Here is a 26,348-nt window from a genome sequence, read left to right as displayed (position 1 = left end):
CATTGGACGCATTGGCGGGTAATGACGGTTTGGTACTCAAAGCATCGGATAACGGTGGTAACTTAGTCATCATGGATCATCTTATGTATAAAGAGATGTGCCACAGGATATTATCTGATGTATATAGTTATGGCACCTTGCACAGGGACCTGACTGATGCCTTCAATGCAGAACTACATTCTCTGTTAGCCTCAGCTCTGGAATCTAAACTTATCTCCAAAAACGAGAAGATTTTTATGTTCCAATGGACCCCCACAATCCCAGTGTTCTATGTGCTCCCCAAAATTCATAAGGGGTTGGCCCCCATATAAGGCAGACCCATAGTCTCTGAGTGTCATTACATCACTCAGAACTGTGGGGTGTATATTGCAGGATATTAAGGCAGTTTGTAACATCATTGCCCTCCTACATAAGTGACACACTGGACCTTTTGTTGAAAATTGAAGACTTGGCCGTGGATGACAATGTATTATTTGCTTCAACTGACGTAGAAGCCTTATACAGTAACATCCCACATGAGATCGGGATTCAGACTTCCGAGTTTTAGGAGTACATCTAACCCCACACAATGAATTTGTCTGTAGACTTCTAAGATTCATATTGACTCAAAAGTTTTGTGTGTTTGACAACACGTTTTACCACCAGCTCAGGGGCACAGCTATGGGGAGCCCATGTGCTCCTAAATACACAAATTTACTCCAGGGTTAATGGGAGGACACAATTGTGTTTGGAGGGTTGTTCTGGTGGTGCACCCAGATATTATTCTGGGGGCACTACATAGACAATATTAATGTACTCTGAACTTGTGATGCAACCTCCTTTGTTGGCTTTGTCCGGTAGCTTAACATCAATGATATAGGTCTAAAATCAGAGTGTAATCTTAGATCGTTTGACTTCCTGGACATTAACATCGTAAAAGACGGAGACGGGCGACTTCAGACAAAATTTTTTAGTAAACCCACCTCAACAAACAATCTGTTGAGATGGGAATATCATTATCCCTTCAGCCTCAAGAGGGGTATCCCTAAGGGACAATGCCGAAGGACCCGGAGAAATTTTTCTCGCCACAAACTTTCCATGCCCAAGCCAGGCGATTGAAAAAGATTTCTTGAAAGGGGTTATCCTAGGAATATATTCAGTGATGCCTTTGGCAGTGCATCATCTTGCACTAGGACAAGTTTATTGAGACCAAAATATAAGGACATGGGGGATCCCTTCCTTAGGGTGATAGGCAATGATGATGACTGCTCTACAGAAGTCAGACAAATATTAGACAGACATTTGGACATTTTGTGGCAAATACTGAGATAACTGACTTTCTGGCCAATACTCCAAATATCACCTTTAGAAGAGGTAGCTCCATTAGGGACCAACTTGCCAAAGCAACCCACACTCCTCCAAAGAAGGTTGGCAGTGGCACATGGCTGGATCAAAGAAGATGTGGCACCTTTAAGTGTGGTTAATTTTTGCAAGTTTGTGAAGGTGGGGGATCAATTTGTTAGTGCCAGCACGGGAATAAGCTATTAGAACAAGCATTTTGCCAATTGTAAAACAATGAGAATGATCTATTTAGTTCAATGTTCCTGTCCTTGTAATTATATTGGTAACACCAAAAGGGAGTTTAGAAGGAGAGTAGGCGACCATATAGGTGATATCAGAAATGCCAGAGATACACCCATTTCAAGAAATGTGAGAGAGAAACATCTAGGGGATCTTGGTTCCTTCACATTTTCAGTTATTGAAGTAATAGCCCCCTCCATCAGAAGAGGGAATTGGGATCAAAAGATCCTTCAAAAGGAACTTAGATGGAGTTACAGGATGGACTCTATTAAGCCTAAGGGACTAAATGAACAGTTACAGTTTGGATGTTATGTGTAACTTTGCCTCCCATGAAAAACTATTTATGACAATGTCATCTACCTTATGAATTACCTGACCATGACACATTGACCCAAATGGGTATGGTTGTCTTTTGATTTGTTATCTACTCCCATTCAGGAGTTGCATCTATTACTGATATGAAAGACTTTACCAATGTTAGTTATGTTAGTTAGTTAGTTTTGTACCCTTTCATCATAATTTTTTTTTATCCCCAAACTTTGATTATAATACTAAATCTTTGTACCAAACTATATGTTAATGCTGCTGATGTACAGTATACCTGCGTCGCTACCATGGTAACCATCTTGCATGTTGCGGATGGCCATTTAGTTACCTGAGCTGTGCGCTCCATGTAAATTGATGGTGAAACGCATGACGCTTCTCTGGATTGTAGGATTCAATTTGGAGCCCACAGTGACACGCTCTTTGTTACGCTCGCGCCCGGACTGACTGGCGTGAGCGTGATTAGTGATCCCTCTGGACCATGAACCGAGAAGTGCCTGGAGGGGCGTAACTAAGTATCAACCCGGTCCGACCAAGGTCGCACGGCGGCTCAGTCGACTCCGTGAACCAGGGAGGAACCGAGCAGAGGGACCAGGTGATACTCCAGGTCAGACCTCGGTCACAGCTGTTGACCCACACTGGGAAATGCAGGAACAGGCAGGCTAGACTGGCATATAGACAGGCGGGCACTGGCAGGCACGGCTGGTATGCAGACTGGTAGATATTGGCAGGCACGGCTGGTATGCAGACAGGTGGACACTGGCAGGTACTGCTGGCATGCAGACAGGCAGGTACAGGCAGGCACGCTGGTATGCCGACAGGCAGATACTGGCAGGTATGAACGCTGGCTGGATAGGGACCTGTTCAGACTGGGATACAGGAACAGAGCCGCGAGTGCGGTGGACTAGGAAAGCAGAACTGCAGGTACAGTGAAAAAGCAGAGCGGAGCAAAACCGCAGGTGCGGTGAACAAGCAGAGCGGAGCAAAACCGCAGGTGCGGTGAACAAGCAGAGCAAAGCAAAACCGCAGAAGTGGTGAACAAGCAAAGCAGAGCAAAACCAGCAGATGCGGTGAACAAGCAAAGCAGAGCAAAACCCGCAGATGCGGTAAGCAAGCAAAGCAGAGCAAAACCCGCAGATGCGGTGAACAAGTAGAGCGGAGCAAAACCGCTGATGCAGTGGACAAGCAAAGCGGAGCAGAACCGCAGGTGCGGTAAACAAGCAGACCGGAGCAAAACTGCATGTACGGAGAACAAGCAGAGCGGAGCAAAACCGGAACAAGCAGAGCGGAGCAAAACCCGCAGATGCGATCAACAAGCAGAGCAGAGCAAAACCCGCAGATGCGGCGAACAAGCAAAGCAGAGCAAAACCCGCAGATGCGCTGAACAAGCAAAGCAGAGCAAAAACCCGCAGATGCGGTGAACAAGCAAAGCAGAGCAAAAACCCGCAGATGCGGTGAACAAGCAAAGCAGAGCAAAACCCGCAGATGTGGTAAACAAGCAGAGCGGAGCAAAACCCGCAGATGCGGTGAACAAGTAGAGCGGAGCAAAACCGCAGATGCAGTGGAGAAGCAGAGCGGAGCGGAACCGGAGGTGCGATAAACAAGCAGGGCAGAGCGGAACCGCAGGTAGACAGGACAGGGCTCTGTTCACATGGAACAGACTGGAAAACACAGGAAGATAGCTAGAACACAGGAGGTAAACACGGAGGCAGGGAAACAGAACGAGCAGAACCAGACACACACAAGGTACTTACTATGAAGTGGCGAGTGGACACCAAACTCACAAACAGTACAGAGACAACAAATTGGAGCTAGGTGCAGGTTCAGACACTGCAGGAAAAGGAAGATACAAACATAGAAACAAACAAGAAACGGGCTAAAACACTGTTCAGACAGGAACTGAACCAGAAACAAGATACAGAAACGAGCCTGGGAACTCAGACCCCAGGGTGGCAGAAACAGACAGGTAACAGGCCTGGGTATACAGCCCCCAGGGTGGCGGAACTGACTAGATACAGGACAGGACCTGGCAATTCAGTTGCAAAGGACAAACTGAGTGAAAGTGTTACTCAGGCAGCTCCTACTGGGAGGAGGGGGTTTAAGTATCCAGTGACTCACAGCAATAGGCTGGGGACGCATTAGGACTGTGCACTCAGTAGCTATAAGAAACAAGCAGAAAGCTGCGCCGACGCCCTAAGCAATCAGACAAGAGACATGGACACAGCAGGTACTGGAGCAAAGAGTGCAGCATGGACTGACAGGTAAGATTGCAGACTTGCATGGTGGGAGGCGATGAACCATGCAAGCACGCCGCCAGGGATGTTACACTCTTGACTTGACAGGCCCCCAATCACGTGGAACGCACAGTGATACGCATTGGCTCTTGTTTTGAGTCAGTTACAGTTATGTGCGGCTGCGATTGAAGCGCACAATTACATGCAGACTAGCATGATTCTTATTAGTGATGCATTCCTAGCCCCAAAACTGATTACACACATTACGGTAAGAAATTATACATGTCCAGCTGTTTCCGGAAGAAGAGAGGTGAAACGCGCGTTGGGATGAGAGGGAACCACGAATCTTCATACATTTATCCACAGGTAGTAAAATTCTCTTTTACCTTATGTACTGGGCCATTATATATGACATTGGGAAGTTTGGTATGCCTATTGCAGCCCAATACATGCTTTTTACGGGGTTATATGCTACAATATAAGAATTCAGGAATGAGGCATGCTACTCCTGTTCAGGTGCATTATTTTTTTGCATCTGTATGTCTGTGACATGGATCATCTATTACTAGTGTGGCACCCCAGGAGTCCGGTTGCCACAGTGGCATTGCCTCCCTCACAAGGGGGTGATGCCATGCCAGGAAGCAAGGAGGGGTCCCCTAATCAGGTTTTGCTAGCATGCAACACTTTCTGGCTCCAGACCAGCTCCTCCCCTTCGAAACGGGATCTGGAGGCGGGGTTAGTTAGTGTGAGGAGAGCAGACAGGAGTTGAAGTCAGGACGTCGACGAGGAAGGACCTAGGGAGTGGAGCTGCGCGGCAGTTCACCCCAGAGGAAGCGCAGAAGAACCGGACACCGGAGTCCGAGGTTGTGGGGCACCGAAGGCCCAGCAGAAGAAACCGGAGGGCAGGAGACTACAGGTCTCCTGGCCCCATCAGATGCCCAGAGGCTCAGCAGCACGATAGGGCCCAGCACCGCCACGTGGGAGCGACACTCCAGGAAGGCTCGAGCTGCCTGCCATACGGGTGAGCACAAAGACGTTTTACTCAGGGATGAGGGCCGCAGCACAGCTATAAGCAGCAGGGCCAAAGAGGTAGCGCAAAGGGAAGGCCTACAACTCCACCTGGCGAGGTGGATCCCCAACTAGCTTCCAGGCCGCCCGGACCTCTACTACCAGCTAGTACCCGTGCCCCGGTCTGCCTAACCACCGCAAGTAAAGATAAGAGGAAACCGCCATTAAGTTGTGAACTAATTATTAACTGCGCCATCCTCTGCACTACACTGCACCACGAGTGCTACTTCCATAACAGCAACATCTACACTGCCCTGGAGCTAAGCTCTACCTGTGGAGAGCCGAACTAACTCTGCTGCATTAACAACAGCTCCAGAGGACCTGCTCCGCAGCAGCGGCTCCCTTAAGCTGCATACCACAGGTGGCATCACGAACTGTATATAAAAACTATAAATCCCCTGTAAATATCTCCTTTTATTGACCGCCCTGGGTCACGGACCGGGTCACGCCACTGTGACATCTCCTCTACCAACGACCGACCCGACACCGAGTACCCCACGGCCCAGGGGGAGCATCAATAGGGTATTATTACATTCATTTTTTGCTGTATATTTTTCTATGAATGAATTGTTGGCTAATTTTGAATAGTTATTTATTGATTTTTTGGCTTACCATACATTGGTGAGATTTACTATACTTGGATTTGATCTTACTGTGGAGCCCTCTAGAGGCATTGACTGTTTTTTAGCTATACTTTTATCGAGGTCATGTTTTTTGATCCTTGTTTTAATGAATTGTGAATAAAGATTACATTCTTATAACTTTATATGGAACTCTAATTAATTTTTCTGGGGGTTAATTCCCCTGGGGGAGGATATTAATTAACATTACTGTAAGAGTAATATACTGTTGGAACGCTCGCCATCTATGGAGGAGTTTATATAAAGGGATTAGATCTATTCATCAACATGAAGACCATCCTGAGGGAACAAACCCTTAGCAACTAGAGGGGTCTTACCAGATGACTTCCTTACTCGAGATAGCATTATCCTGTTGATTAGCTAAGTATTCAATTTCTATGTTCTTTCTCTAATACCTGAAACATCACTCCTGATGAACTTTGAGACAAGGGGAAACACATTGAGTTAAATATATGGTAATGAGCTTTGTAAAACTGACCCATTGTATATGACTCTTTAACACAATGGAGTCACTGAATTGTGATGATTCATGTTTGTTCTCGATTTTTTAATTCAAAGAGTCTTGTGAGGGCTTTAAAGACCTCCAAACAATGGTGGCTTATCTTATTTGTGATTTGGTTGACCAAACTAGGTTCATGAAGGTCTGATAAACAGCATCACTCTTTCCACTAAGGTGCTACACAGTGTATTTGTGGTTCTTTGATACTAATTGTATGGCAATAGAATGCATTATTCTTAAATGAACTGCTGTAGCATTTTTGAATAATCTTCTTGGTACTTTGTTGCTCTTTGATACCAGTTTGTATGATAATATAATCCCTTTTTTCAATTGAACTGCACTAGCACTTTTCTGAATAATCCTCTTGGTCCCTCCTGCATACATGGTACAACAGGGCAGGAAGGGTGAGCCGTCAGTGAGTGGGGGCGCCAATTGTACAGGTCTAGGGTGCCAACCTCTGCGGTAAGGTTGGAAAAGAGTGAGAGACTGAACAGGGATAGACATTGTCCCCTTAAGCTTCCATATGTAGTTGGTGTTAGTCTTTGTATATGTTTATATTTTTTATATTAATAAATTAAAGGTTATATTCACTGGCATTTATTGCACCAAATTCATCAAAATAGAGCGCGGTGTTAATGAATTTGGTGCAAAGTCAAAAATGGGCTTTTTTCCTGCCACTTCTCATTTTTTGCGACTTTTGAACAAAAAGTTACAACTTTTTCAAAATGTCACAAAAAGATTCAACTTTTGATTTAAGTGCAGAAAATAATTCCAGAGGGACACTGGATTAAAGTTGTACCAAATTTTGTCATTTTTTTAAAAAAAAAAAAATCACAATTGATGAGTCAGGCGAAAACATCTGGAATTGCTAGCCTCCACCCGCAAAGCAGAAATAAAATTAGAAAAACAGGCAATCACATATGACAAACTTAAGGGGTTTTCCCATAAACAAAGTTCATTTTAATTAATAGATCTTGGAATAATAATAATTTCCACAATTGGATGTGTTTAAAAAAAAATTCTGTGCTAAGATAATCTTATAAATGTGCCCCTGCTGTGTACTGTGTAATGGCCGTGTTCCTTCAGGGTCAGACACAGCCATTACACAGTACACAGCAGGGGCACATTTATAAGATTATCTCTGCACAGGAACATTTCTATTCAACACATCCAATTGTGTAACTCATGTTTATTCCAAGATCTATTGATTAAAATGTACATTATTTGTGGGAAAACCCCTTTTAACAAAAGCGCAAACAGAATCATGAATTGGATGAAAACAAAAAAAGCGCAAAACACACAAAACTAGACAAAAAAAACAGGCACAAAGACAATAATGAATCACAGCCTTAAAGTCATGTAAGTCACATTGAAAAATAGAAATATTTTTAAGCCTATAAATATTATATATATACACACATATATATATATATTACATATATATACATATATAATACATATATATACAGTGGGTACGGAAATATTACATGGTCATAAGTATACGCCTTCAGGACTCAGCCTATATTGACCCTAAAGACCTTGGCATTTTTGTCAATTCTGACCAGTATTCCTTTACAAAGTAAAAACTCTGGAACACTTCAACGGATCCTAGCGATTCTGATATTGTTTTTTCATGACATATTGGGCTTCATGTTAGTATTAAATTTAGGTCGATAATATTTGTGTTTATTTGTGAAAAAATCAAAAATATGGCAAAAATTTTGAAATTTTTATTCTGCTAAACCAGAGAGTGATGTGACACAAAATAGTTAATAAATAACATTTCCCACATGTCTACTTTACATCAGCACAATTTTGGAGAAAAAAAAAATTTTGGTAGGAAGTTTGAAGGGTTCAAAGTTCATCAGCAATTTATCTTTTTTCCAGCAAAATTTACAAAACCATTTTTTTAGTGACCACATCACATTCCCTTTCAGGGGTGTACATGACAGAAAACACCCAAAAGTGACACCATTCCAAAAACTACACCCCTCAAGCTACTCAAAACTACATTCAAGAAGATTATTAACCCTTCAGGTGCATCATAGGAACTAAAGCAACATGGAAGAAAAAAATGAACATTTTAATTTTTCTAACAAAAATTTTATTTTAGCCTAAATTTTTTAATTTTCACATGGGTAACAGGATAAAATGCATCCTAAAATTTGTTGGGCAATTTCTCCTGAGTACACCGATACCTCATATGTGGTCATAAACCACTGTTTGGGCGCACGGCAGGGCTCAGAAGGGAAGGAGCGCCATTTCACTTTTTGAATGGAAAATTAGCTCCAAAAGTCAAATTTAGGCTAAAAGAAAATTTTTGTGAAAAAAAAAAGTACTTTTTCGTTTTCACAGATCAATTTGTGAAACACCTGGGGGTTTAAAGTGCTGACTATGCATCTAGATAAGTTCCCTGGGGGGTCTAGTTTCCAAAATGGGGTCACTTGTGGGGGAGCTCCAATGTTTAGCCACACAGGGGCTCTCCAAACGCAACATGGTGTCCGCTAACAATTTGAGCCGATTTTCTATTCAATTTGTTAGCGGACACCATGTTGCATTTGGAAAGCCCCTGTGTGCCTAAACATTGGAGCTCCCCCGCAAGTGACTACATTTTGGAAACTAGACCCCCTAAGGAACCTATCTAGATGCATAGTGAGCACTTGGAACCCCCAGGTGCTTCACAAATTGATTCATAATGAAAAAGTATTTTTTTTCCACAAAAATTTTCTTTTTTCATTTTTACGGATTAATTTGTGAAGCACCTGGGGGTTCAAAATGCTCACCACCCATCTAGATAAGTTCCCTGGGGGGTCTAGTTTCCAAAATGAGGTCGCTTGTGGGTGAGCTCCAATGTTTAGGCACACAGAGGCTCTCCAAACGCGACATGGTTTCCGCTAACAAATTGAATGGAAAATCGGCTCAAATTGTTAGCGGACACCATGTTGTGTTTGGAGAGCCCCTGTGTGCCTAAACATTGGAGCTCCCCCACAAGTGACCCCATTTTGGAAACTAGACCCCCCCAGAGAACTTATCTAGATGGGTGGTGAGCATTTTGAACCCCCAGGTGCTTCACAAATTAATCCATAAAAATGAAAAAAGAAAATTTTTGTGGAAAAAAAATACCTGGCGGACCGTGATCGGTGGTTTGGCAACTACCTGACCTGGTGACCTGGCACCGCCTGATTGGTCCACGGGTGGCGTCACCAATGGTGCGACGGTGGGCAGGGCTTAGTCTTTAAAAGGCCAGCCCAAAAACATGGCGGCACGCTTTGATCATTGAGCAGTACGCTGTTGTGTGGACGACTGTGTTCCACGAGTAGTTTCCATAGGCAGGTGTAGTGGAAATAGGTAGGCTAGTGGAAATAGGCAGGTAGCTTCGTCTAGCAGTCTGGCTCTGCCAAGGGGTTCGCCTAACACCCGAGCAGTCTGCAGATGTCCTATCCACGGCTATCGCCTGTCAGCCATGTGGAGCAGTACTGTTCAGTCCGGTAGCACGCCAGGTGGGAGGCACGTGTACCCGTCGGCGTAGTCACACACGCATCCTAGCGCCACCAGTGTAGTCCCTGTGCTGTAACAGGACTACAGATAGTTTTTTACCGCATATTTCTCGTGCTGCTAACGGAGATAGTGCGAATTTCTATACCCGTTCCAGTGTGCTGTAACACGGAAGGGATTGATATTCTGTTCGTTTTTTCCTTCACACCCAGAAGGAGTTCGGCAGCAGTCCACCAGGCTGCATTGCGGACCCCGGGTTCGGTTGCGTTCCATTATAATAAAGTTGTCTGCAAACGTCCCCTTAACATCTGGTGGTCCCAAACTTCTTCCATTTAAGAATTATGGAGGCCACTGTGCTCTTAATAACCTTGAGTAATGCAGAAATTCTTTTGTAACCTTGGCCAGATCTGTGCCTGGCCACAATTCTGTCTCTGAGATCCTTGGGCAGCTCCTTTGAGCTCATGATTCTCATTTGGTCTAACATGCACTGTGAGCTGTGAGGTCTTATATAGACAGGTGTGTGCCTTTCCAAATCAAGTCCTATCAGTTTAATTAAACACAGCTGGACTCCAGTGAAGGAGTAGAACCATCTCAAGGAGGATCATAAGGAAATGGACAGCATGTGACTTAAATATGAGTGTCTGACAAAGGGTCTGAATAATTATGACCATGTGATATTTCAGTTTTTCTTTTTTAATAAATTTGCAAAAATTTCTACATTTCTGGGTTTTTTTCAGTCAAGATGGCATGCAGAGTACGTTAATGAGAAAAAAATGAACTTTTTAGAATGTACCAAATGGCTGCAATGAAACAAAGAGTAAAAAATGTGAAGGGGTCTGAATACTTTCCGTACTCACTGTATATTTACTAATACTCTTATTGTTTTATTAGTAATTAATAACACAGTTCATTATAAAGAATTCCAATAAAGGAATACCATATATTTAACACTTTTGGACATTAGCATAATTGTGAGTATAAAGCTCAACTCTATAGTTGTCAAGTTGCCTTTCCATGCATTTTCCCTCTATGCATAGTTACATAGTTTATAAGGACGAAAAAAAGACAAGCGTCCATCCAGTTCAGCCTATTTCTTGTGCACTGCAGCTATTCCGCAGCGTTGATCCCGGGGAAGGCAAAAAAAAAACATGCGGTATAGGCCAATTTACATCATTGAGGAAAAATTCACTTCCCGACTCCAATCTGGCAGTCAGATTAAATCCCTGGATTAATTAACTATCACTAAGCATAAGATGTAATTTTATTGTTCTCAAGAAAGGCGTCCAGGCCTCTTTTGAACTCATTAAGTGAGTTAGACATCACCACTTCCTCTCCCAGAGAGTTCCAGAGTCTCACGGCTCTGACCGTAAAGAATCCCCTTCTATGCTGGTGCAGGAACCTCCTTTCCTCCAGACGCATAGTGTGCCCCCTCATCTTTGTCACCATCCTTGGTATAAACAGGTCATGGGAGAGATCTCTGTACTGCCCCCTGATGTATTTATACATGTTTATGAGGTCTCCCCTAAGCCTTCTCTTTTCCAACGTAAATAGGCCTAATTTTGACAACCTCTCTGGGTATTCTAGTCCCTCCATTCCCTTTATTACCTTAGTCGCCCTCCTTTGTACCCTCTCTAGCTCCAATATGTCTTTCCTGAGCACCGGAGCCCAGAACTGTGCACAATATTCTAAGTGCGGCCTTACCAGCGCTTTATACAGAGGAAGAACAATGTTCTCATCATATGCCCCTATTCCTCTTCTGATGCATGCCATGACTCTATTTGCCTTCGCAGCTGCTGCCTGACACTGGGCGTTCAATTTAATTTGCTGTTAACCAAGACGCCCAGGTCCTTCTCCATGTCAGATTTCCCCAACGGTTTCCCATTTAATATGTATGGGTGACTGCTGTTTTTCTTTCCCATGTGCGTGACCTTACATTTATCGGCATTGAACCCCATTTGCCATTTTTTGGCCCAACTCCCCAATTTATCTAAATCCTCCTGTAGCTGTGCCCTATCCTCATCTGTATTAACTACTTTACAAAGTTTAGTATCATCAGCAAATATTGCTATTTTACTATGCAACCCTTCCACTAGATCATTAATAAATATATTAAATAATATAGGGCCCAAGACAGACTCTTGAGGCACCCCGCTAGTAACCCTGACACACCCTGAGCTTACTCCATTGATAACCACCCTCTGCTTTCTATCACTCAGCCAGCTATTTACCCACCTGCACACATTATTATTATTATGCGGGCTGGAACACTATAAAATGAGGCAAGAAACAAGAGAAAGCAATACCTTAACGTTGGAAAATATTGTTTTTCCAAAATGTGTAGGTTTTGTGGCTTTTCTAAGTCTATAACTCAGCTTTAAGTGTAAGGTGCTTGAGGGACTGTTTCTAGGGTGCCTCAGTATGAACCAGTTCTCACACGTAGATACATTGTGAGATAGTTTAAACTCGACTGCAGGAGGCAAGTATTTCAGAAGATTTATTTTACAACTAAATTCTTGTAGTTATACACACATACAGTAGGTAAAAAAGACTTTTCTGAACCAAACATGCAAACACATGAGCTTCTAAGATGGCTGACAAACAGTGAATGAGGAAGAAGAATGAAGAATAAGGGAGGGAGGGGTTACTGATATCAGAGCTACATGGAGAGAGGGAAGACAAACTTCTAAAAGGGGCAAACCTTATTTCAAGGCAACATAACACAATTATAATACAATACTGTCTGTATGATTTCTAAATCATGGGACATGACAGTGGTCTCCGTAGGAGATGACGTCACACACCGGCACTGTACAATCTCTGCATAGATTGTATAATCTGTACACGTACCGTACCATATAATCTCTGCATTTACTATATAATCATTATTGCCATTATATAAACTCTACATACACGTTATAATCTATGCTCAAACTGTACACACAATATATAGTGTATTGTACACAACGCATATCTACAGTAAACCACATACCACATTTTCTATGCACCCTATATCTTCCATACGCACCATATAATCCAAAACTTGCAGAGAATGATTGGGCACAAAAGAGCTCGAAGTCTTTAGATACAAAGTAACGCACAGACCAAGCATCTACATCCACATCTCCGGAGCCCAGGCCCTGATCTTTAAGATAGAAGAATGGGAACATGTTCTTTCTCTAAAATGAATATAAAGATACTTAACGAAAATTAATAAAAATGGCACCGACCATTGAGGTGCATGGCTCGTTACAGACACAGCTCCGATATCTCAACAGCACAGTTTTATATACCATTCACTGACACAGTAACATCTGTAATCAGCCTGGACATAAATATCATTGCTCGGCATTTAGGCTATTGTGCATGACCATCTCAGTGCCAACACATGAATGAAATGCAATACCGTCTCTCTTACCCTCATGACATCCGCTATCTGGGTCCAGTCACTGCTGCTGAGTTGTATGCCAGTTGGGTTGCAGGATGTTGGCAGCATAACAATAGAAAAGTCGGGGGACCTCTAAGAGAAAAAAAAACCTTCAAGGACACAATATTTAAAGAGGATTATCAGGCTTAGAAAACTCAATAGAGAGTTTTTATTTAATAGAGGGAGACCCACCCCACCTCTCTCTCTGGAGGACTTTGCATGGATATGCATTTCGATGAGTACTATGTAATACTTTATTTCTCCTGTGGGGGAGCTGCAGGGAAACTAAATGCTTACAGCAATGTTACCTACAGTTCACCGCTAATTATATAGAATCAAATCAGATGACCACTGTAACAAACCTAGACTGCCTCTTTAAATGGTCATTGTCTCAACAAACTTTCCATAAATCAATAGTATGAGAAAATAGTGGCATAAGAAAATATTTGTAACATATCAGAGAAAAATGCTTCTTTCCCCACTTATAAACCACTTCTCCTCCTCCTTCTGTACTTGTCATTAACATGGAAAAACTGTTAGAATCCGTTTTGGTCCAGGCAGGATTGACTGCCAGCAAAATGAAAGAAAAAGGCACAGACATATTATTTGTTATTTCCAGTAAATGTTTTATCTCAATTCTGAGCTGGATTCACAGCTACACAGCTCTGCACTGCTGTATATTGTCCTTTCTACTGTTGATGTTCCTTGCTCTATGTGCTAGTAGAGCAGGAATCCCTTATGTCTGTATATGCAATGTATGGGAGACATAATAGCAGCTAATCTACACTCACTAGCTCAGAGACAACTGAAAATTAGAGATAGAGCCAAAAGCGGGGAAAACTGATGAGAAATGCGGGATACCAGTCATATAATACAAAGATATTATTATTTCTCATATACACACATAACAGCTTATTCTGGAAAATGACTTGAAAAGGTAATGCTCTGTGTTCAAGACATTAAATTAGGGAAGCTACCATTGTTTGGGCTCAGTTGTGACTTAAATATCAGGGGTATTATACAAAGCAAAAAAAAAATTATATCAGAAACATACTGTATGTGAATATTGCGTTCATGTTACCTCCAGATCTTCCAGCATCTCTGGTAATGCCAGGCCCATATTGTTGTTATCCCAAAACCGGTATGGTCGTATATCTGTTAATCCAGCGGATTCAAATATCCAGCGGTATCTGTCTACAAAACAAAAAAAAACAGTGTCAAGGCTAAAAATAATCAATATATTGAATATAAGGCTCATAATTGCTGATCTTCGAATATACCTTTATGTACACACTCAGGCTCCAGTCAGGGATTTAGCTAAAGCAGGAGAATTAACAGTCGCACCCAGACACTGGTGCCTGAAGGAGCATAAAGATCCCTCCACCACACTGGAATTATCATTGGAACATTGTAGATGGGAATACTATGTAAATGGAAGGAGCATTTTTTGCAATGAGGCTCCATGGAGAAAGGTAGGTGGAATCCAAATGTGAGATTCCATTTTGTTGTAAAAAAACACATATATCGCGCTCCAGCTCTACTAGGTGAGTCTTCGTCAGCTACAATAAGGCACTTAGTACAGTATGGGGTTTATATACTCTAGCTGGTGAGAGAGAAGGAGATTCAAGATGGGCAGGATTCTTGAATCTCCTTCCTTTTCCATAATATTATGCATGGCTGGGGGTTGAGTTGGACAACCATAGTGGCTTGAAGCTCTGGGAGTTCGCACTATTTCTTGGTATCACGCCTCTAGTGGAGTCTTGCCCTCTGTTTGCACAGTGCAAAAAGGTGAACAGTACACCTTGCTACCTGCTCGTTTTCTTCTTTGACCTCGGATACTAAACTTAGGTGGCACCTTTTCTCCTGCAACCTTATTGTACTCTTGCGCATATCCAACCTGTTCATAACATTGTAGGTGGGAACCATGTTACAGCAGATTTTGCATTCGGGCATAGGAAAATCTCCCATATTTTATTTGCGGTCAGGTTTGTTTGATTTGGCAGGCAGATTCAATTCAGTCTGAATAAATCTTGTCCAAATCTAGATGTTTATTATATTCTGATGTCTGTCCAGACCCCAAAACATAACAACTGGAACGGAGGCCAGGGGCTAATAAATAATAAGGGAATATAATCGCCAGTCCAGGGCCTGACCCCTTTCTGATGCGCAGCTTCCCACCTGGCCTTCCGGTCTTTGGATCTTCTGTAGTTGATTAGGTTTTACATGGTCACGTTGCGTTGCACCCCACGTGACCATCTTTAGTTGGTGTTAAACATTTTGCTCGCAGAGAGGGCAGAAATGGGGTATGAGCTGGTCAATAGTCAGAGGAACCAAGGTTGTAGTTTGAGAGGTACTGTAATGGCTCACAAGGGTGGACATGGACGTGATTTTCCTAAGAGTCATTGCTGACTAAAAGGACTGTCTGCTGCCCGTCACCATAATATTGAGCATAAAAAAAATCTATAAAACACACAAAAGAGCAGGTCTTTGCCTGTAGAAAGAACACATTAATACAGATGAGTGAATCGATTTGATGTGAATCAAATACATTTTGAATTTTTAGAAATTCGCTGAACCTGGCAAATCCTAACAATCTGCGATTGTTTTGCCTGAATTACCTACCAGCCACAGAAATATTATAATTTGGGCAGGGTTCCTCATACTGCTTTGCAGCTATCATATCATATTATATAGCACAGCCGTTGAGAAGGGACTATTATAGCCTGTATAAAAGTAGAAGCAGGGAATGCAGGAGCCATTTTGTGTTGAATCTGGACAGTGAGAAGACATCACATCACACAGCTCAGCAATAGAGATAAGAGTGAAAGACATAACAGTGAAAAAAAATGTACAGATAGTGTTGGACAGTATAGCAATGAAGAATTATAGCTTTTGAAGGAAAAAATAAGTCTAAAGGGTAACATTTCTCCTTGTGGAGAGCGACATACCGGCTCTGGCATGTCAAGGTAAGGAGGCGAATTCGCCGTGCAATGCTCCTCTGAGAAATTTAATATGCAAATTGCCTCTTCAGAGAAAAAGAGGACTTTAACTCTATAGCGCCGCCTATTGGAAGCAGCAATTCTACAAGTCACAATCAACCCTTTAACGAGTCGTGCAATATGACTTAGGATAAAAGCCAAATCAGATTCTCAATTTGCTGACACGGTGTTCCGGGCTGTTGGCCCTCGTCAGTGCAAAGTATGAGAACTGATTTGGCTGCATGAGAGGCTCTGGACTGAGGTCTAAGGGGTAACGTAGGAAAAAGAATAAAGTTATACTAATTTTTTGGGACAATTGGAGTATTTTTGATGGGTGAGAGTTGATTTGCTATGAATAGAATTTTATAGGATAATTCAATGAATTTGGAGAATTTCAAAAGATTCGTTCTTCTCTATAAATTGATCATAAACCAATTTTAATCATGAGGGCAAATGATCCCAAAAATACAGTAAGATACCTTACACACCAAGCTCAAATCAACTAATGACTTATTGACTTTAAAAGGTCCTGGGACAGAAAGTGTATGAATGCTTCCGCTGTTCCATACTGTCTATCCGGATACACTTGGCATCAAAATAAAATACTGTGCCGCTGCATTGATGGCCGTCTACTGCTCTAAACAGAGATTACGTTAGTAGACAATGGAGGTGCCATCCTATACAATAACATTGCGTGTCATCCTGCCGAGCACAGGGCCGAATGGCAGCGTATTTATATTTAGTCTGAATACCATCGGCCTACAGACCCCAGTAAGCTATACACCACTCGGCTCCTGTTTTTTCCTCCGGCTGCAGTAGCCACCCACCTCTTCCTGTCGTGAAATAAGACAAGTTAAAAAGAAAGAAATTGGAGAAGGGGTAGCTTTAACTACAAGGAGGAAATGAATAAAAATAGACAAATAGTGATTGATTGTGAAGGTGGGCAGGGGTCCCAGCAGGCATTTAAGGGTCAGAAGAAAGAAAATACAATTCAAGCCAGCGGGGGAGGGAAGTCAGCTGTATATATGGCACTGAGTGAGATCTCTCCCGGGAGCGGCTGGGATTGTTATTAGCGTGCCAAGGATAATTTGTTTATAAATGCCAAGTTTAAAGGCCTCATTGGGAATTTTGGGAAAGCGGAAGTTCCAGTGTCATCACTGCAAAGTCTTTGTATGTAGGAGCATTCCTGACCTCAAAGAGGCCATGTTAGATAACTACTAAGCCAGACCTCATAACAAAGTGAGGAGCGGGGCTGGGTCATTTAGGTTATGTAACAGAACTAGTCTTGAAGCCATATACAAGGTTACTGGCTGAGTTGTGAATATGGTCAGTGGCGTGACTTGAGCCTTGTGGGCCTCAGTGCAAAATTTCCAAATGGGTCCCAACTATTACGGGTCTTTCTTTAATAGTATTGGTCTTATATGGGCCAAAAGGGATCTTTTGGGCCCCCTAGACTCCAGGGCCCGTGTGCAACTGCAATCCCTGCACCAATTAAAGTTACACTCCTGAGTAGGGTTATTTAGGCTGGCAGACAAAATGTCCAAGGTCAACTTTTCTCAGATCAGTTAATGTTTAAAGGAGATGTGTAGAACAGTGGCGTAATATTGGTTGCCAGTGCCCAGGGCAAGGCAACTATTTTGCACCCCTAACCATTATACATAAAATTTAAAAAAAAAATTATATATTTTTTCTTTTTTTAAATTGCATTTTTGTGAGTTTTGTATGTAACTATATTATTATTCCAGCCCTAAACCTAACCCCACCAATAATGTTAGCCCTATCACTAGTCCAAGTCCTATATCTACACTTTTTCCTAACTTTAGTCCTAACCCTACCCTAGTCCGATATCTAACCCCAACCTTAAACCTAACCTTAATCCTAACGCTAACCCTAGTCTTAACTATAGTTCAAACTATAACCCTAGTTTGGGTTAGAAAAAGTATATAAAAACGTAACCTTCATCATCTCAGCTGCAACCCAAGCAGAGTGCATCAGTCGAAATGAGTTTGTCATCGATAGGCAGTGACCGAGATGACACAGGTCTCAGTATGATGAAGTAAGCTTTGTCATCTTTGATGCTGTATATGCAGAGCACAGCAGCTGATGACACACTCAGCTTGACTACTACTCTCCACATAGGAACCGGTGACACTGACCTAGATGTCAAAGCTTGGCTGCTTTAAACATATATTTCACCAACTGCTAGTCAAGCACTCACTGCTCCCTGTGCCTCTCTACGTAGTGGAAGTGGAGGGGGGGGGCAAAATTAGGCTCCTCCATAGAGTTTGGTGCCTGAGGAAACAGCCTCTGTCCCTTCCCCCTAGGCTTCGCACCTGGCATAGGGCATCAAAAGCAATACTCTCCTAAACAATCCTCTGCTGCTCCAGTTCTGGTGTGGCCTCTCCAAGTTCTGCACTCTAGCCGCGGTGATGACATCACAAATTTCAAAATTGACACAGTAAAACTTCAGCATGGAGACCACCCAAAATTGCATAAGAAATAGTCTTCTAAAAAGGGGCAGTTTTCTCAATGAAAATGTCCCGAATTACTATTGAGCAAATCTGCTGAAGTTAGAATTCACTAGAATTTGTCTAGGAAATTCGATTCACATTGAATTTATCTGATGTGAATGAAATGTATATTGTTGTGTTCTGAGGTCTCTCCAGACCCCAGAGTATAATAAACATATGAAAAGAAAAATTAACAAAAATATACACACCTGACTCTCACCTATTTAACCATGCAACCCCACTCTGGTCCAGTTGTCTGCTATGGTCTGGTGACAGATGCAGTCTTCAGTGGGTCACCTTCATCATCTTCCATTTCCTGGTTTCTGTGGTGTCTTCCTGCGCTCGGCATCTTCGGCATCTCCTGTGCTGACTATACCACGACATTATGACCTCATGTGCCGCTAAAAATGCTGAGTTCCAGAAGTTGCCAAAGATGGACTAGTGAAGACCATACCAGTGGCCAGACCAAAGCAGACAGATGAAGCCTGGGTGAGAATTGTTTTTATTTCTTTTCTTTTAACCCCTCCCTGGCCCTTTTAAACCCAACAAAATCGTCCGACTGCCATTTTCCTTGCTTCGTGCCAATCTAAGTATAACATTTTTTGATTTGGGCGATGCTGAAATATTTTTCTGAAATTCAAAGCGACTTTCATTAGCTGATTACGAGACATTACCCCTTAGATCCCAGTCAAAGTCCTCTCAAAGTCAAATCAGACCTCTTGCTTTGCACTGAAAAGAGGCAAACACCCTGAAACACGTGTCTGCATATTGAGTATCTGGTTTGGCTTTTACCCTAAGTCATGTGATCTTTAAAGGGTTGATATTGATTTTTAGGATTGCTAATTTCAGAAGTAACATTTTTTTTTACCTGAAATGAAAATTTTATTGGCGTGATTGTTGTCTCTGATTGGCATCTAATTAGCATCAAAAAAAGACTGACAGCTATTCCTTCAAATTCCACTACACACATGCATGCTCGGTTCAGCTGTGTTCCTTTTACTTATATTCCTTAAGAATTAAAGGATAGGACATTGTTGAAATAAGTGCATGGAATCGGTGTTCACCTTTTGTTATATAAAAAAGAAGCAATAAAACAAAGAGGTGACCAGTTAAAAAGTAAGTACACGCCAATACAAAGTAAGCTTGTACAACAATCTCTAGTAGCAGCAACTGCTTATATGTTCCTATATATTGGAAGAATTGCAATTTAAAGGCTTGTACACAAATGTGTTGGGGTCGGGACATGACTTGGTGGAACTTTCTAATATCTAAGTATTACAGGTTCTTCCCCCTCATTTGTTACAGACTGCACAGCTATTCTGTCCACAAAATGGCCACTTATGGAGGAGCATGTGACCAGACCGGCCTACCAGCCTCCTATGCAAGATGTTTTATGATTGGAGGAGGCTGATGGACTGGTCCGGTCCCATGCAGCTCCATAAGTGGCCATTATTTAGACAGAACTCCTCCGCAGTCTGTGAGGAAAGTGACATTAACATTTGAGAGGAGAACTTGTTTTACTTATATGTTACTAAGGAGGCCAATCATGTCCTCAACACATTAATTTTAAGATATAAAGTTAACCCTTTTAGGCCCCCCACCCGTATTTGCATCATTTTGCCCGATCATGGACATTGTTTGCCTTTTAATACTGTATCTATGTCCATACAGAAGAATTTTTCTCTTGGCAGTAGGATTTCCTAGGTTACATCCTAGGACAAGCGCTGAGACAATGGCAGTGATGACAGCAATCCAGTGACAGGAGCAGAAATCGGTCCTCTGAGACAAATCTCTTTTATCATATTTATCGTGAGAAACTACATAGGAATAGATAGTGAACTTCCGAGTACTACAATCCCGTCATTCCGCTGCCATCAAAGAGTATTTATCTCAGTCCACATGCAAATTTAGGGCTGGATTCATTATTGCATTCACGCTTGTTTGTTTGTTTGTTTGTTTGTTTTTGTAGAGCTTTTGGTGATTTTTGCCTGTTTTTTATTTCATTTTTACTCCTCTTTTAATGTCTATTTTATGTGCTCGCCTATTGTTTTTTTAGTTCGTCATTATGATTGGGATTTGAGGTTTTACAGATCTTTTCAGCTGATTCATCAATTGCGACTTTTTAAAAAGTTGCTACATTTTTATACAAATGTACTACAGTCCACCACCCCCCCCCCCCATCATTCCACAACCCTCCAGGACTGATTTTATGTATGGCTGTAATTTTTTGCTCATATGTTACATTTTTGATGATTTTTTGGACAAAAGGGTCAAAAAATAAAGCTAAAAGGCTAATTTAAAAAGCATTTTTTATTTTGCACAAAATTCATGAACCGTTTTGTGTGCCGTTTTGAAGTATTTGATGCAATAAATATCCACAAACACCTCAAGACAAAAAAAGAAAAGTGACTAAAAAAAACCTGAAATAATGAATAGCACCCGTAGTATCATTGGTGAAGGTTTCCCTTCAAAATTAAAGGAGTTTTCCACTACGTAAAACCCTTTTAATTTGGTTTTCAATATTTTAATCCCTTAATGACTAACCAATTTTTTTACATTTTTGTCTTTCTACATTTCAGGCGGCTGTAACTTTTTTATTGTTTTCACCAGTGAGGCTGTTTGAGGCCTTATTTGTTGGGGGAAAATGCTAATATTTTTCGGCATTGTTTGGGTGTTCATATAAATTTCTTTTTCCACATAAAAATAGGTAAAATATTTTTTTTTGCATTGTTTTGTGTAATTTTACACTAAACACCCTGCTAAAAGCTGCAACGTGAAAATACATATCTGCAGATTTGGTCTGGGGTCTGTATTTGTTTAGAGGGTCTGGTATCTTTTCTTTACATTTGCTCACTAAGGACAATTTATTTAGAGGTTTGGTTCCAGTCTGGGTATGTTTAGTGGGTCAGAGTTCTGTTTTTTCGGGTGGGTCTGTATTTGTATAGGGAGTCTGGTAGTGGGGATTTTATTAATTTTGGATCTTTTCTGGTGACTGTATTTATTTAGGGACAGAGCTGCAATACCACACCCAAACTGTAAACAGCTGTGGCACTGTTCTTGTAAAAAAAAAAAAACAGCCATATTTTAATAATAGTCTTGGAAAACCTCTTTCAAACTTTTCTTCCTAAACTGAGAGATCCAGCTACTAGATGCTAACGAATCCTATCTTGATGATATGTCTAAGTATTCAGTCGAAAAGAGTTATATCAGAGTCCACATTATATTTGTTAAGGTAGAGTCACAGGATTGTTTTCTCTTCATCATAGAAAAATAATCTGTTTATTCTGATCAGACTCTGATCAGTATTTGATCAGAATTTGATCAGAGTGGCATCAGTTTTTCTAGGACATGGAGAGAAAAAAAGCACAAAAATTCTCGATCTTTTCCCATTCTGCCAGTCCGTGTAAATCAGACTACACTTGTATGTCATCCACGTACAGCTTGATGTATTTCATGAACCTATAGACTTGCTTTCCGATTTTGACCCTACACTTTGTTCAAAATCGGACATGTCTCCAGTTTTTTCCGCGGTCTACTCTGTCTGAGGAAAAAATTGGACATGTGAACAGTCCCATAGAATATCATGGGTAATATCTAGTGTTGAGCGAGCATGATCGACACTGCTCGGTACTCGCCCGAGCATCTCACTACTCGGGATGTTCGGCGAGCACCAAGCATTTTCGGGTTACTCGGGCGGGAGCTCGTGTCTCCGCCCTGCATGTTTGTTGCTCTTTACAAAGCCAATGAACATGCAGGGATTGCCAGCCAGTCACTGTAATGCCGCAGCCATGTTGTTTGTGGGCATTACAGTGATTGGCTGGCCGCACAGCGTCACCTCGAGTATTTAAAACCGGGCGCCGCCATCTTGGACACAGTCGCTCCGGATCAGACAGTGTAGGGTCAGTGCTGCTGAGCTAGGGAGAGATTTATACTGCGAAATAGTAAGTGTAGGGTCTCTAAAGCCTGCCAAGTCAAACAAACAGTCCTTCTCAGGACTAATATCCATCCCAGATATCAGGCAGGCAGGCTGTATAGGAGACACAGTGGTTATACCAACAAACACCGCATTACAGTCCTGTGTGCTGCTTCTGCTCAAATTGCTAGACTTAGCCCCAGGTCTCATGGGCCAGGAAAAATCCTTTTTTTTTTATCCCTCAGTCAGACTGTACAAATACCTGTCTTATTAACCTTTTGGTATCCCCCCCCCAAAAAAAAAAAAATCGAGTGTGTCTGTGAGTGTTCAGACACAAAAATATCTGTTTAAAAGAGTCTGGTGTAGGTAAGAGAATTAGAACTGTGTTTTTCCTCTTCCACGGTTCAAATCTGGGTGTTATCAACCTGCTTGCCTTTTTTCCATAAAAAAAAAAAAGTTTGAGTGTGTCGCTGACTGTTCAGACACAAATATATCTATTTTAACAAGTCTGGTATACATCAGGAAATTATAACTGTGGTTTTGCAGTTCCATGGTTCAAATCTCTGTATTATCCACTTTTTTGCCATTTTTGCATAAAAAAAAACTTTTTGAGTGTCTCGCTGGCTGTTCAGAAACAAATATATCTGTTTGAAAGAGTCTGGTGTAGGCCAGATAACGAGAACTGTAGTTTTCCTCTTCCACGGTTCAAATCTCCTTTTTATTACCCTTTTGCCATTGACAGTGCGAGTGTAAGCTATTTTACTTCATTTACAATGGGCAAGGCGCGTGGCAAGGGACGTGGAACTGGACATTCTGGTGATGGTGCGGGCAGAGGATGAGGCCGTGGCCAAGGTGAAAATGTGCCACAACCAACAGCCACATCTTCTCGCTCCCAGTTCTTGACTGAATTACTAGGGAAACACAAAACAGCACCACTATTGCGAACTGATCAGTGTGAACAGATTATTAATTGGATAGCAGATAATACTTCCAGTCAACTGGGCACTACCACCTCCGGTCTGTCTTCCACACGGTCAAGTGTTAGTAGTCGTGAGTCTCGACTGCATACTCCTCCTCACCCTGATGCTCCTTCCTCCCACCATGCCGAGTGTCGTCAGACAGCAACTGATCCCACAGTTGGACACTCTGAAGAGCTGTTCACTGGTCCATTTCCATATTTGGGCCCCTCGCCTGCTCCGCTTGAAGTGGTGGAAGAGGAGATCCCATGTAGCGATGGCCAAATATTTGAACAGCCACAGGAAGGCGACGCTGGCAATTTGTCACAAGAGGTGGACGATGACGAGACACAATTGCCACGAAATGAGGAGGAGGACAGTGGTGCGGAAGTGGAAGAGGAGGAGGTGGTGGATGATCTAGTAACTGACCCAACGTGGCAGGAGGACACGCAGAGCAAGGCCAGCAGCACACAGGGGGAGGGAGGCAGAGTACCTCAACAGGCAGGAAGAAGCAGTGTGGTAGCCGCAGACAGAAGGCGGGCAACCGTTCCCCGTAACACCAACACGATGGACGTTGCCAGTACAACCAGTAGGTCTTCCAGAGTCTGGAATTTTTTTAAATACTCTGCTGATAACCCCAAAAAGGCCATTTGTACCACCTTCCATGCCAGCATCAGCAGGGGTGACAAAACTACCAGCCTGACCACCACCAGCATGATCAGGCACATGGCAGCAAAGCACCCGACTTTGTGGGGCGAACCCCAGGGTCCAGAAACAGTGGCTGCGGGTGTCACCACTGCTTCTTCCGTTGCTGTGCGTGTAAGAGAACCCCTTGTTGAGCGTGCAAGGCTATCCCCTGTCCATACTGCATGCAAAGATGCCCCCTCCTCTCAGTCTTCACTTTATATGGCAGTTTCTCAAGAAAGAGCATCAACATCCACGTCCATGTCCCACCGCAGCATTCATTTGTCCATATCCCAGAGCTTTGAATGAAAGCGCAAATTTGCAGCCAACGCCCCACAGGCCACAGTTCTAAATTCGCACATTTCACGACTGCTTGCGTTGGAAATGCTGCCTTTTAGGCTGGTGGAGATGGAATCCTTCCGCAACCTAATGGCGGTGGCCATCCCTCGGTACTCGGTCCCCAGCCGACACTATTTTGTCCGGTGTGCAATCCCTGCACTACACAAGCACGTGTCCCAAAACATCTGCCGTTCCCTCAACAGCGCAGTTACTGGGAGAGTCCACCTGACAATGGACACGTGGACAAGTGCTTGTGGCCAGGGATGGTACATCTCCCTGATGGCACACTGGGTAAACATAGTGGAAGCCGGGACCCAGGTGAAACTTGGGATGGAACACATCCTCCCCACACCGAGGATTGCGGGCCCTATGTCAGTCAGGGTTGCCCCCACAGTGTACAGCTCCTGCGCATCATCCTCCTCCTACTCCTCATGTTCAGCCTCCATCTCAGATATCACCACATCAGATACAAGCTGGAAGCACTGCAGTACTGCCTCAGCCAAGCGGCAACAGGCTGTGCTGAAACTCATAAGCTTAGGTGATAAACCTCACACTGCTTGTGAGTTGTGGACAGCTGTGAAAGAGCAGGCAGATCTGTGGCTGAGGCCGCTGAACCTACATCCAGGCATGGTCGTGTGTGACAATGGCCGTAACCTGATGGCGGCTCTGAGGTGAGGCGAGATCACACACGTACCATGCGTGGCTCATATGCTTAACCTCGTGGTTCAGCGGTTTCTTAAATCGTACTCCAAGTTGCCAGATCTGCTAGTCAAAGTATGCCACCTGTCAGCTCATTTTCAGAAGTCGGCTACAGCTTCCGCCGTCCTTGCTGTGTTGCAGCAGCGTTTGCAGCTTCTGGCACACCGACTGGTGTGTGATGTCCCCACACGTTGGAACTCTACCCTCCACATGTTGCAAAGGATTTGTGAGCAGAAGAGAGCAGTTGTGGAGTACCAGCTGCAACAAGGCCTTCGATATTCAGGTCAGACTGCACACATAAGACCTCAGGAGTGGACCTGGATGTCTGACATATGTACCATCCTGACAAACTTTGAGGAGTCCACCAAGATGGTGAGTGGCGATGACGCCATCATTAGCATCAGCATCCCACTTGTCTGTCTTTTGCAACGCTCTCTGCAGAGAATTAAAGAGGAGGCATTGCAGCCAGAGTATGATGAGATGGATCAAGAAGCCGTAGCGGGCAATTACACACAGCCCAGCCTCATCTCATCCCAACGTGCATTGGGGGACAATGAGGGAGAGGAGGAGGAGAAGGAGGAGGAAGATCAGGAGCTGGTATCATGCACTGTAGACGGTAGTACCAGTACAACTGTCATACTGTCGGTTCAGCGTGGGTTGCCTGAGGACAGGGGGGAGGAGGAGGAGGAGGAGAGCATGGTCAGTCATCATTACTGGTGACACTTTTAGACCCCCGCTATAAGGAGAACTTTCACTCTCTTATTCCTGAGGTGGAGAGGTCTACAAAAATGGGGCAGTACCAGAAGGCCCTTGCTGCAGAACTGTTAAAAAAAATTCCCATCTGAACACGCTAGCGGCAGAGGTCACTGTTCGTTGACCAACCAAGGCGAGAGAGACGCAACTCCAATCCAGAAGAGGCAGGGGAACACTGTCAATGTTTTGGGACAGTTTTCTGAGACCCGCCCAGCTTACAGACCCTGAGGCACGGGGTACTCTCACATGGAGTGAAAAGTTTCAAAAGATG

The 26,348-nt window shown here is 43.0% G+C and overlaps 1 protein-coding gene across 2 annotated transcripts in view; it reads right to left on the bottom strand.

Moving 5' to 3' along the window:
- Positions 1 to 26,348, bottom strand: part of LOC141166894 (aspartate aminotransferase, cytoplasmic-like) — a 120,506-nt gene that overhangs the window by 79,227 nt on the left and 14,931 nt on the right. For both annotated transcript variants that reach the window (XM_073654064.1, XM_073654065.1), the window contains exons 5-7: positions 14,327 to 14,439; positions 13,237 to 13,338; positions 12,847 to 12,997 (exon numbers count right to left, since the gene is read on the bottom strand). In XM_073654064.1, coding sequence (XP_073510165.1) covers positions 12,847 to 12,997; positions 13,237 to 13,338; positions 14,327 to 14,439 — 366 coding nt within the window. The remainder of the gene's footprint in view (positions 1 to 12,846; positions 12,998 to 13,236; positions 13,339 to 14,326; positions 14,440 to 26,348) is intronic.

Source organism: Phyllobates terribilis, unplaced genomic scaffold (assembly GCF_046119375.1).
Source record: "Phyllobates terribilis strain yellow unplaced genomic scaffold, ASM4611937v1 Scaffold_11__3_contigs__length_659146591, whole genome shotgun sequence".
Lineage (NCBI taxonomy): Eukaryota > Metazoa > Chordata > Amphibia > Anura > Dendrobatidae > Phyllobates > Phyllobates terribilis.
The sequence above is the reverse complement of the archived record's forward strand: the minus strand, read 5'-3'. Positions and strand labels throughout refer to the sequence as shown.